Genomic DNA, 12027 nt, shown 5'->3' with positions numbered 1-12027 from the left:
AGCCAGCAAGCCCCAGACACTGATTAGCATTTCTTTCTAGACACATCTCCAGTTCAGCAGCTTCCCACAGAGGGACAAGAAATACCTCCAGAGCCAACGCACAGCCCCAAACCCAGCCCCAGCCCCAAGCCCTTCTCTATCAGACAGCAGCCAAAGATGGGGCTGGGGGAGGAAAAAGCACCTGGGGGGGAAGGGGGAGCAGGCTGGGAGGGAGAGACAGTGTCTGAGCAGAGCTTTTTTGTTCCTCACAGCATTGCTATGGTGATTCGAAGCAAGACGGAGGAGCACCAGTCCCTCCCCATCACTCCCGCTGCTCCAGCCCCCCCGCACCGACCACATGAGCAGCCCCTTCCCCCGCAAGCAGGAGAGGATAAGGAAGGGGGGGACCGGTGCATTGCACCTCTCCGGGGGAACCACCCCCCCCCCCAAAGCTCTGTAGGAGCTGCTTGTCCCAACCCCCACCCCCACCCCCCCCTCCTTTCCCAAATTCCCATCTGCCCTCCCAAACCATCATCCTCGCACACCCCATCCCCGGGCTGCCCGGGCACCGAGCGGCCAGGGGTGCTGCTGGGGCCCGGCACGGCAGATGGGCAGCTCCCGGAGAGGAGGTGGCGATGTGTGCGGGTGTCGGGGGTAGTCAGCATTTACCACCCTACAGCATCCCCACCTCCCGGGGCTCCCCGGCCAGCCCTGGCACCCATCATCCCCTCCCTGCACCCAGTCTGCAGCTGGAGCATCCTTCCTCCTCGGGATGCATTTTAGGGGGTGGGGTGGAGAAGGGCAGATCCAAGCTGGGTGGTGGAGGAAGGTGGCGGTGGGCCTTTCGAACCATGGGGTTTGCCCCCCACCCTTTTACTCACACGTATGCGTGGTAAATGAAAGCCCAGCCCCGCGGTCGCTCCAGCACATTGTAGAGGAAATTCTGCAGTTTGCGGTAAAAAGCATTCCTTTTGGGGGGCTTGCCGCTGCCCGACACCCCCGAGCGGGGCTTGCTGAGGATGCTGCCCCGTTTGGTGCTCTCAGAGCCGGCGATGAGGAGCGCTCCGTCCCGGGTGGAGTCCGGAGCTCCAGGGTCCAGCCCCACGAAGCCCACCTTGAGCTTCTTCTCAGCGGCCGGCCCCGGGTAAACACCTCCGTTGCGGGATTTCTGCACCATGGTGGCGGTCGGGAAGGGATGGGGAAGGTGTGTGGGTAGGTGGATGGATGAAGGTTGTGGGGCTTTGGGGTGGCGGGGGAGGGGGCTCCGCCCGCGCTCCCCGCCGCTGCTGCGCGCCCGGCGCAGGCGAAGCCGCAGGAACCGGCTGCAATCTGCTCCTCCTGCACCACCCCGCCCGCCGCCCGCCCCCTTAACCCTTGGCTAGCCTAGGCCTCCCTCTCCACCAGCAGGTTCTCGCACTCCTCCCCTCCCAGATCCCCAGCACCCCCTCAAAAATCCACGTTTCCCATCTTCCGTCCGAGGGACCTGCTCTGTCCCCCCAAACCCGGCGTCTGGCATCATCCTTCTAATGGGGGCTCCAGCATGCTCCCCAAAACAGACCTCCAGCACACCCCTGAGAAGAGGAGGCTGAGGGGAGACCTTCTGGCTGGAAGGAGGCTAGAGCCACTTGGGGGTCAGTCTCTTCTCCCAAGGAATAAGAGGTGGGACAAGAGAAATGGCCTCAAGCTGCACCAGGGGAGGTTTGAGTTGGCCCTGAGGAGCAATTTCTTCACCCAAAGGGTTGTCAGTGCTTGGAACAGGCTACCCAGGTCAGGGAAGGTTCTCCTCCCCACCTACACTGCCCTAGGGAGACCACATCTGGAGTATTGTGTCCAGTCCTGGGCTCCCAAATTCAAGCGGGAAAGTGAACTACTGGAGAGAGCCTGGTGGAGGCTGCAGGAATGATTAAGAGACTGGAAGATATCTGATGAGGAAAGACTGAGTGACCTGGGGCTGTTTAGTCTGGAGAGGAGAAGACTGGGGGCAGACCTTCCTGCTGTTTATATGTGGAGGGTGGTGTCAGGATGGGGTCTGTCTCTTTCCAGCAGTGCCCTGTGGCAGGACAAGGGGCAACAAACAAACTGGAAGGCAGGAAGCCCCACCTCAAAATGAGGAAAAGCTTTACTGTGAGAGTGCTGGAGCAGGCTGCCCAGAGGGGCTGCAGAGTCTCTTTCTCTGGAGGCTTTCCAAACCCACCTGGATGTGCTCCTGTGTGGCCTGCCCTGGGTGACCCTGCTCTGGCAGGGAGGTTGGACTCCATTTCTGGAGGTCCCTTCCAACCTCTACCATTCTGATTCTTTATGAGCAGCACAGTTCCTGTGCCCCATTCTCTTCCATGTGCAGCTAGAAGAGAAGCCATCTCTGCAAGGCAGGCAGAACACTGAAGCTGGGTTAAATCCTGGGGAAATAAAGGCCCAGCAACACCCAACAGAGCCTCAAGAACATCAGGGAATAAACAATCCAGTGAGGGGCTGCTCTATTCATTATTTGTGAGCACTTGTAAGGTCGTTAGTGCTCCTTAATTGGGTGGCCAATTACAAATGTGCCTGGCACTAACGTACAAAGTGCATTATTATAGATGCAGCCACGCAGCCCAGCAGCAGGAACTATCCCCCATCCACACACAAAAGAGGCCAACAACAAACAGGAAGCAGTTTTCAATTAACAAATTCAAGATTAGTTTGTCAGCCCTAGAGGGGAATCCAAATTCTTTGCTCTCCTCTCTGCAGATGCCAGGGGACCTTGGTTCACTTGAGAAGCCGAACTCCAAAGGCAAGGCAGCCTCCTGAGCAAGGGGCACCAAGGTAGCCTCCTTGCATGACCAGGGCAGTCCCTTGGAGATGGAAAAGGCCTAATTGGGGTCGAAGACCCATTCCAGCCTCACCCTCTTGTTCTCTTCACCTCAGGCTCTCAGGGCATCTAACTCCTTCTCTGCAGATACTGTGCCAGGGATTGGCACTGCAGGTTGCAGCTGAGTGCTCAGAAGCAGCAACGCTGCACCTTGAGTGGCAGGAGAGCATGTCTGGGGTCCTTCCATTGAGTCACACTGACACCCCCAGGGTATGGGTTCCCATTTGCCTCCCCTGTGCCAGCTCCCAGGAGCTCTCCTCTGGTCCAGCCTGCACAGCACCTAATGAGCCCCAGCCCTGAGAGTGAGGCCCTCAGGCACTGACCAAGCCACGGTGCCCTGCCTGGGGTCTGCAGCAGGCAGTCTGGAAGGTGAAGGTTTTGTGCTGCTGCTTCTGCTGGAGGGTGGAAGAAGAGACACAGACACTCCCCAGTGAGGGCTCCTGAGGCACTGGGAAGGTGCTTGTCTCTGATCCAAGGACACTTTGTCTGCACAGACAGACAGGAGCAAACCTGCTCTTTGCTCTCAGCACTACTGCTGGCCTTAAACCACAAGTGCCATGGCAGAGAGCTTAGCCCTGAAGGGAAGATGAACTCTATCAAGCTATGCTAAGCTGCAGTCTCTCCATGCTCTGTCCCCTGGCAGGTTCTGAGATGTTGTAGGAAGTGACTGGTGTGAAAGCTGTGGAAGGACTCCAGGGATCTATTGCTGTTGGAAACTCTGAACCAGGGCCTCCTCTCCATGCCCAGCAGCTGCTGGTGTGTGTGAACTGTGCTGCTCCCAGCCTGGGGTTTCTCACTGGCAGCTTCCTTCCAGAGCTATTTTCATAGCCTAGAGCAGATGGCTGCATCTTCTCTTCTACAGGAGGCTACATCATCCCACCAGAGCTAACCCAGGAACGGCAGGAACAGCTTGGTTTGCCTGCACTGAGTGTCCACCCAACTCCTTCCACTGCTTCAATTAGTCCTCATGTCACAGACCCTGAGCAGCAAGTCCAACCATTCTCTAGCTCTGCCCAGGCTGGTGCTAGACCACAGCCCTCAGCACCACATCTCTGCCTCTTTTAAGCACCTCCTGGCAAAGGGATTCAAGCACTGCTCTGGGCAGCTTGTTCCAGTGCTTGAGAACCCTTTCAGAGAAGGATTTTCTTCTCATGTCCAACCTAAACTCCACCTGCTGCACCTCGAGGCTGTTTCCTCTTGTCCTGTCACTTGTTCCTTAGGAGAAGAGACCAACCCCCACCTGGCTCCAGCCTCCTTTCAGGGAGCTGTAGAGCACCAGGTGGTCTCCCCTCAGCCTCCTTTTCAGGCTGAACCACCCCAGGTTGCTCAGCTGCTCCTCATAAGAGTTTATCTCCAGGCCATTCACCACCACCACCCTGTGCCCTTCTCCCAGCAAAAAGCCTGCAGGAGTCCACAGTTCCTGGTTAGATTTAGTCTCTTCCCTGCCTGGCTGGCAGGAACTCTTGCCAATAGATGCCAGACAATCCTTGGTTTTGCAAGCAGGAGCCCTGACCCAAAAGAGGTTGGTTCATACAAGGAATTCAGCCTGAAGAGTGAAGTGTCTCCAGCTTGAGGTTGGGCTCTCAGGGCAAAGTGTTTGCAAGACAGGACTTGGACTTTAACTTTTTGTACATGAGTGGAAGAAAGCTGCAGAGGGAAGATGAACAGGCAAGGGGACACTGCTGGGTGGAAGGATGGGGAGATTTGGGTACAGCTGCAGAGAACTTGTAGGGTTGTAGGAGAAGGAATTGTTTGGAGGAGAGCACAGGGAGGTGAACTGGACCTGCTTGCTACTGCTGTCATCTGAGCTGCAGGGAATGGCTAGAGACAGAAATTGGCTGAATAAGCTTAAATTAGATTGAAGACTTGTCCTGTTTGTGGGCTCGAGGAAAGGACTAAAAGCACATTACAAACCCGGAGCCTCCAAGGACATGGGGTTAACAGCAGCTCCGGGAGCTGGAAGTCTCCTTCCCAGAGCCACCCACTGCTTGGCCTGAGCCCCCTGCTGAGGGCAAGGCAGGGGCTGCAGCCTCCTGTGGCCAAGCACAGATGGTCTCTCCAGCCCCTGGGGCTGTGACGACCAAGACCAGGGATGAAGACACTAGTGCAGAAGAACCACCTCAAGAGCAGAGGTTTTCAACTGGGCAAAGGCCTTTCCTAGCACTCAGCTCCAAGCACTGCATCACCTCTTTTGATTGTGTTTATTTTTCACCAGCCCAAAGTGAAGGTGCCCCAGATGATTATCCTGTTTCAAGCCAGTCCAATAGTCAGCAGCCTCAGTGCCAATTAAGTTTGTGTCAATGTTCATAGAAGCCCAGAGAGAGGCAAGAGGACCTCCTGACTCCTTCTTGGAAGGGAAAGGGGTTCTTGAAGTGCATCTCATCGACATTAGACAACAGAGGAGGTGCCCATGAGGAGACCACCCCTTCCAGCCAGTAAAATGCTTCCATCACAATCTGCAACCAGCACAACGGAGCCAGGCTTGGCTCATCCTGGTGCTGTCAGAGCCACTCATTTTACAGTCCATATTTACTGGGTGCAAGGTCCCTGTGCCATCATCCACCTTTCTGTCCTGTTCTTAGCACCTACTTCACTGGAGGCTTCTCCAGCAAGCCCCAGGACAAACCACAGCACGTGAGAGTGGCTTGAGCTTTGCCTGGAGCTGAAGCCCCCCCAGAGGGCACTGGGTTAGCCCAAAAGGCAGACACAGACACACACACTCCTTTCTCAAGTGCAGAGCTCATGTGTTGCCTTTCTAAGGATGGTTACCATTGCCAAGGTCTAAATATCCATTCGTGATGGGGAGGTCTGGCAGGCAAGATGACCAGGGGCAGCTACTGGACATGGAGGAGAAGTGAAGGGGGAAAGGTGAACTGTGTTGAGCTAAACTGGTTTTACACTCAAAGCATCAACTAAGCTCCTTGGGGGCTGCTGTCCACCTTGTTCCTCCTTGCAACCTCTCTGCTTCTATCCCATTCAGCCCCCCACAGACCTTTCCCCTGCAGATTCCTCACCTTCCAGGTCTCCTTGCCCACCTCTGTGTGCTGCTTTCATTACCCTCAGCTCTGGCTCTTGCCCTAGGCTCCTTTGAGGCCACACACAATCCTCTTGCTTCCTTTCTATTGTTACCTTGGAGGTATTTTTAGCCAGGGCCATGTTGCCCCTGAGCCTTCCTTTTCCCAGGCTCTCTATATTCAGCTTAGTCATTCCTCACATCTCCCAGGGCTCACATTCTTCCTCCTGACCTCCTTGGTTTCTTGCCTCCTCCTCCTCCTGCACTTGCAAAGGCCAAAACCACATGACTCAAGCTGTCATCTTTGTACCCTTAGACCTCATTCCCCAAGACAAGGATGCTCCAGAGCCTCCTCCTGCCACCTCCAGGGCCACCATGAGCTCTTTGGGTTGATCCCTCAGAGATGTGGCTTGACCTAGAAGGCTTCCCATCAGCAGCCCCTTTGCCATCTCTCCAGACCAGTGCTTTGCTCTTTACAACACACAGCTGTGGTGCAGTAACACTCACCTGACCTCTGCAGGAGCTCTTCCAGACTCAGCAGGTATCCACAGCTTGGAATCCAGCTCAGGACTGACTCTGCTCCCAGTGAAGCACCGCCTCAGGACTGTAGCTGCATCCTGGCTAGGACCTAGTCCCACAAAACCTGGGAGGTGTTTTGTTCCCATTCAAGCACCTGCCTCCCACTGGCTTCAAAGCTGAATTGAAACCTGCATGAATATTTAGGGCCTGAAGGCTGGCATCAGAAAGAGAAAGCCCAGACTGAAATAGCTCACAACTCTGACACATCCTCGCTGAGAGGGGAACGGTGCAGGAGCAGAGTGGAGAGATCTGTGCTCTGTTCAGCTGCAAGGACGAGTCAGGGGGAGCCACCTGAAATAAATAGGCTCCAAATGCTGCCAGGTGTGGTGTGTTAGGAGGGGAGGAACCTCCCAGAGCTGGGCTGCACCACACCTGCAATGAGGATGACAAGGGGACTGGGCGGGAAAACTGGAGATGCTGGGGCAGGAGGTGGCATGGGATGGGATCTTTGCTCTGTTGGGAGCTGTGCTGGATCCCTGGAGGGGTGGGAGGAGATGAGGCTGTCCTGCTCATGCTGGGGACAGCTGGGGTGGTTTGGCCCTTGAGGAGAGCACAGAGATGTGGTTCAATGCCCTGGTTAGGAAGGTCCCTGCGAGCAGGAGGTGGAGATCAGTGGCCCCTGGGTGTCTTTAGAGAGGTAACAGCTCTGAACCTGCATGGAGGGGAAGAAAACCAAATGTCTTTGTTCTTCCAACCTCCTCTGGGTTTTTTGATTCTTGGATTGTTTGGTTTGGTTTTTTCCCATGCTGAGATGTCAAAATGCCCAAGTTTGGCAAGGAGGACAACCAAACCCAGTCACCAAAATGAGGAGAAGCTTTCAGGCTAAGTATTTTCTCTCTTCATTGTTGAGTGAGAGCTTTAAACCCCTCTCAAGTGTACCATGTCTCCTTTCCAATTCCTTCAGTCAGGTTTTTTTTCTTCTCAAGAAAGGTAAAAAGCTTAAATCTGGGGTTTAATTAGGAGAGTTGCTTTAGATTCCCATTTCAGGTTATAGGAAACACAATTTTCTGCTGGGAGCCTGCCAGTCAGACCTGGCTGCCTCCCTGCTCCTGCCTCTGCCACCATGCCCAAGTGACATAGGCACAGAACAACTCCTGAACTCAAGTCATGGTTTCCCTGCACCCAAGCTCTTGCTGCAGGCTTCAGCCTGGGTCCCTGGGAAACCACAGGAGCGTGAAGGGACTGAGGGCTATGATTTATTCATCTTTAACCTGAGGTCCTCAGGGCAGCTGGGGGTGTGCATGTGCACCTGCCTCCCCATGCCCTTCTTCAGAACCTGCAGAGCTTGTGGGCAGTTTTAACCTTGGTTCACTACAGGGACTGGGGGCATTTCAGGTTGCTACAGGGGGAAAGATGTGAAGAGGAGGAGGACAGAAACCCTGGAATCTCCCTGCTGAGGGAGCTGGTGATGGATGCCACAGGTGTGTGGACATCAGAGACCCTACCACCTGACACTGAACACCCCTGGTCCTGCTGCTCATGAAACTGCTTCTTGAGCATCAGACTTGGTGGTTAAATCATGGTTGGACCTGATCATGCAATCATAGAGTGGCAGGGCTGGAGGCGATCTCCAGACATCACAGGTTCCACCCCCACTGCAGGGCAGGTCACCTGGGGCAGGTCACACAGGAGTGCACCCAGATGGCTCTTGAAAGTCTCCACAACCTCTCTGGGCAGCCTGCTGATGATCTTGAAGATCTTTTCCAACCAAAACAATTCTATGGTTCTTTGGGGATTCCTTTAGGACCCCATGTGGGGAGCACTGGAGAAGCAGTGAGCCCCTGCTAGACCTCTCAGTGCCTGAACATTGGGCAGGGCAGGCAGGACTGTGCTGGAGGGACAGGCTCACAGACTCACAGACTGATTGAGGTGGAATGACCCTCAAGGTCATCTTGTCCAACCCCCTGCAGTGAGCAGGGACATCTCCAAGCAGAGCAGGCTGCTCAGGGCCATGCTGTGCATGCAGGATGACATTTCCTCGCCTCATGCCTTATTTTTATGCAGCCCCTGTTCTGCTCTTGCAACTTTGCCTTGCTCACAGTGGCCCAGAGGAGGTTTCTGTCTTCTGGGCATCCGGAGGCACTGGCTGTGCCCACAAAAGCTCTCATTCAGCATCTCTGTGTACTTGCCTGTGTGTGCAGACAACAGGCAGAGCAGGGCAGAGCATTTATAAATGGGCTGTGCTTGTGTCCTGACAGCAGCCTGGCAATGGCTCAGCTGCCCAGGCCACCCTGCAACAGGGACTTCACCTCTGGCCTCAGCCACCCTCCCTGTCCTCTCTTCTGCTGCGTGTTTCCTGTGGTCCCCATGGAGATGGCTGGAGACATCCTGAGGCACCAAAGCACATTGGCATGCAGCAGCAATCACCTAGTGGGAGCTGCTCAGAGCGTCAGAGACCTTGGGACAGCTCTGTTAATCTCCTCCTGCTGGCAGGGGCTGCCCTTGCTTGTCTCCACAGTCCTTCGGGTTGAGGCAGGAGGAAAAGTCCATTCTGAGACCTTGGAGCTGGTGCAGGTTGGAGAGGATCTTCCCACCAGGCTGATGTGTGAGTGGTGGCAGGGGCTGGCACAGACAGCAAACCACCCTGCATTCCCCCTCTGTGCTCAACCAGGATCAGAGCCCTGCAGCCCTACCTGAGCCCCTGCTGTCACACTCACCATCTCCCCACAAAGAGGAGATGACCCCCTGGAGTGTTCAGGGCCAGGCTGGATGAGGCCTTAAGCAGCCTGGTCTGGTGGAGGGTGTCCTTGGCCATGGCACAGGGGTTGGAACTGGATGAGCTTTGAGATTCCTCACAAGCCAAACCATTTTATGAATCTCTGATATCTGGAGGTCATCCTCCTCTTTTTGCCCTTCTTGGAGCTCCATCCCAAGGGCTGGCTGCCTCCAGACTCATCACTCCTAAGTGCTCAACGGGCAGCTGCTTGCTGAGCTGGCCTGGGTGACAGAGAGCATTTAGCAGATATAAGGCAGGAGAACAGTGCCAAGGGAGGGATGATTGGAAGTCACTTGGCGTAGGCAAACCCAGGACATTCTAAATGTGCAGGCAACCTGACACATGGAAGGAGTATTTGTGAAAGGAGCTGAAATGAATGACTTGGTGCTGCTGCAGAGCCTCTACAGAGCTGTGGATCAATGAGCAAGATGCAGGAGGGGGCAGGCTGGCTGGGATCTCAGCCCAGGGCTGTGTTGCAGCTCAGGTTTCTCCTTCACCAATACCAGCACAGGGGTGAAGGCAGAAGCCAAGGGGAGGATGGTGCATGGTACATCACCCCAGGCAGGGCTGCTGCTTTGTGGTCCCCAGACTGTGAAGGTACTTCAGGCTCACACCAAAGGTGGGCCTGGCTTGCTACCCTCCCCCCGAATTTCATACAACCACAGAGGCAATTCAGTTGGACAAGAACTTTAAGTCATTGTTTGTAGCTCTCTGGGGCAGGCTTTGGCCACAGGTGGCTGATGCAATTCCTGCCCATGCTGGGTGGAGAGATACCCACTAGTAGCACAGCTTGGCAAGGTAAGATGCATTGTGAGAGTGCCCAAGGAGAGGGCAAGCAGCTGCTGCTGGAGCACAGCCCTCAGGCCAAGATGTTGGTCAGTGCTGAACTCACTTCCTGAGGTCACAGAGGAAAGGACTTTGTGCTGCCTCTGCATCACTTCCACTGCAGGTGATTCAGCACCTTTGCCATCAGCAGGAGATGGCAGAGCCCACTGGGGTGATGCTGGTGCTCAGGCTGGGTACAGCGTACCTTGGCCTCTCTGGCAGCAAGTGGCATCAGCTCCCAAGGCAGCAGGAGTGTATGGAAGCTCAGGGGAGCTTGGCACTTGGCATTCCAAACTAAACCTGTCCTCTGGGTGCATCCCTGTGCAACCTGCTCCAGGCAAACCTGCTTTAGCAGGGGGGTTGGACAAGGTGACCCCCAGAGGCCCCTTCCAGCCTCCCCATGCTGGGATTCCTCCATAGTGCAGTGTGTTTTCCAATGCTGTTGACATGCTCCAGGTGTCACCAAGGGTTTGGAGTCAATGTGAGGCAGGCAGGACCTCACTGTCCACGGGAGGCTGGTGAGAGATGAAGGGAGCACTGGGGAAGGAGCTGCCTTACCCAGGGAGGCTTTCCTTGTGTCCAAGGTGCCATGCAGTGCTCCTCAGCAGCATGGTGACCACCTGCCTGGGGACACGTGCTGGGGCTCTGCCCAGGCAGATGAGGAGTTGTGGTTGATGATTGAACTTGTCTCCAAGTGCAGAAGGGCAGAGAGTGGTTCAAATTCACCCAGCTCAGCACCTGCAGCATGGATTCCACTTGCAGTCTTGCTGCAGGCTTCATAAATGTTTCAGAGCAGCCCAAAGTGCCTGCTGAGTCGCCAGTCAGCTCGGGTGGGTTAAGGAAACCTGCCTTAAATTATTAACAGTGCACAGCCAGCAGCACAGCCCGTGGGGGAGAGGTGGCAAAGGAGGAGAGGTTCTTCATGTCTCCTTCTCCAGAGGGTGCCACAAGAGCAGCCAGCACCAGGCTGGGGGTGGGCAGAGGTGTCCAGTCACATCTTGGAGGCTGGCCCTGTTTACGGGGTCCTGCATGTCTTGTTCATGAGGTATTCACAGTGAGGGTGGTGAGACACTGGAACAGGCTGCCCGGGGAGGCTGTGGCTGCCTCCTCTCTGCAGGTGTTCAAGGCCAGGCTGGATGAGGCCTTGAGCAACTTGGGCTGGTGGGAGGTGTCCCTGCCCATGGCAGGAGGTTGGAACTGGATGACCTTGAAGGTCCCTTCCAACCCAAACCGTTCTGTGATTCCCTTTTCCACAGGGGACCCCAGCGAGGCAGCAGTGCTGTGCACAGGGACTGCCTGCACCGTGGCCACGATGGCTGCTGCTCCACATCCAGCCCCCCCAGCACCTCCCTCTCTGCCTCTTCCAGGTCCCTTGATTTCTCAAACCACCTCTGCAAGATCCAATCTTCAGCAGTGCAGGACAGGCAGTCCTGATGCTTTTTGACTTTCCTACAACCTCTAAGTCATTTCTCCTCCCCCCCAGCCCCAAGCTTTAGTTTTCAGGTAGTAAATCACAGCTTCAAACTTGGTCCCCAAAGAAATGACACCATGCACTCTGCAGCTCCCGAGGCTGTTTCCTTCGCTTCCTTACGGCCGGGCTTCGCAGCGCCGGGGCCGGGCTTCGCAGCGCCGGGGCCGGGCTTCGCAGCGCCGGGGCCGGGCTTCGCAGCGCCGGGGCCGGGCTTCGCAGCGCCGGGGCCGGGCTTCGCAGCGCCGGGGCCGGGCTTCGCAGCGCCGGGGCCGGGCTTCGCAGCGCCGGGGCCGGGCTTCGCAGCGCCGGGGCCGGGCTTCGCAGCGCCGGGGCCGGGCTTCGCAGCGCCGGGGCCGGGCTTCGCAGCGCCGGGCTGCGGGTCTGGGTTTCCTCTCCGCGACAGCTGCTGCAGAAGGACTTCGGTTCCACGAGATGGCATCGCTGAGGCTTCTGAGAAGCAGCATCCCCGCGGGGTCTCGGGCAGCTCCGCGATGAAAACGCCTTCAAAGAACGGAAGCTGCTAGGAGAAAAACCCCTCTGAGCTGTTGGTTGTGAGGTGCCGGTGCACCTGAGCGTGGCAGGGAGGAATCCGGGAA

General features: G+C 56.2%; 1 protein-coding gene across 11 annotated transcripts in view; it reads right to left on the bottom strand.

The window, feature by feature from the left end:
• The window catches only part of KCNQ2 (potassium voltage-gated channel subfamily Q member 2), a 72874-nt gene extending 71657 nt beyond the window's left edge, over positions 1-1217 (bottom strand). For all 11 annotated transcript variants that reach the window (XR_010988782.1, XM_068150365.1, XM_068150358.1 and 8 more), the window contains exon 1: positions 861-1217. Coding sequence is in view for 10 of the 11 variants with exons in the window: in XM_068150365.1 (XP_068006466.1) it covers positions 861-1156 (296 nt within the window). In the remaining variant the exon portion in view is untranslated. The remainder of the gene's footprint in view (positions 1-860) is intronic.
• Positions 1218-12027: the final 10810 nt, after the last annotated feature.

This window comes from Melanerpes formicivorus, unplaced genomic scaffold, assembly GCF_026170545.1.
Source record: "Melanerpes formicivorus ecotype bairdi unplaced genomic scaffold, bMelFor1.0.p_v2 SCAF_19, whole genome shotgun sequence".
NCBI classification, from domain to species: domain Eukaryota; kingdom Metazoa; phylum Chordata; class Aves; order Piciformes; family Picidae; genus Melanerpes; species Melanerpes formicivorus.
This window is presented reverse-complemented; position numbering and strand designations above follow the sequence as displayed.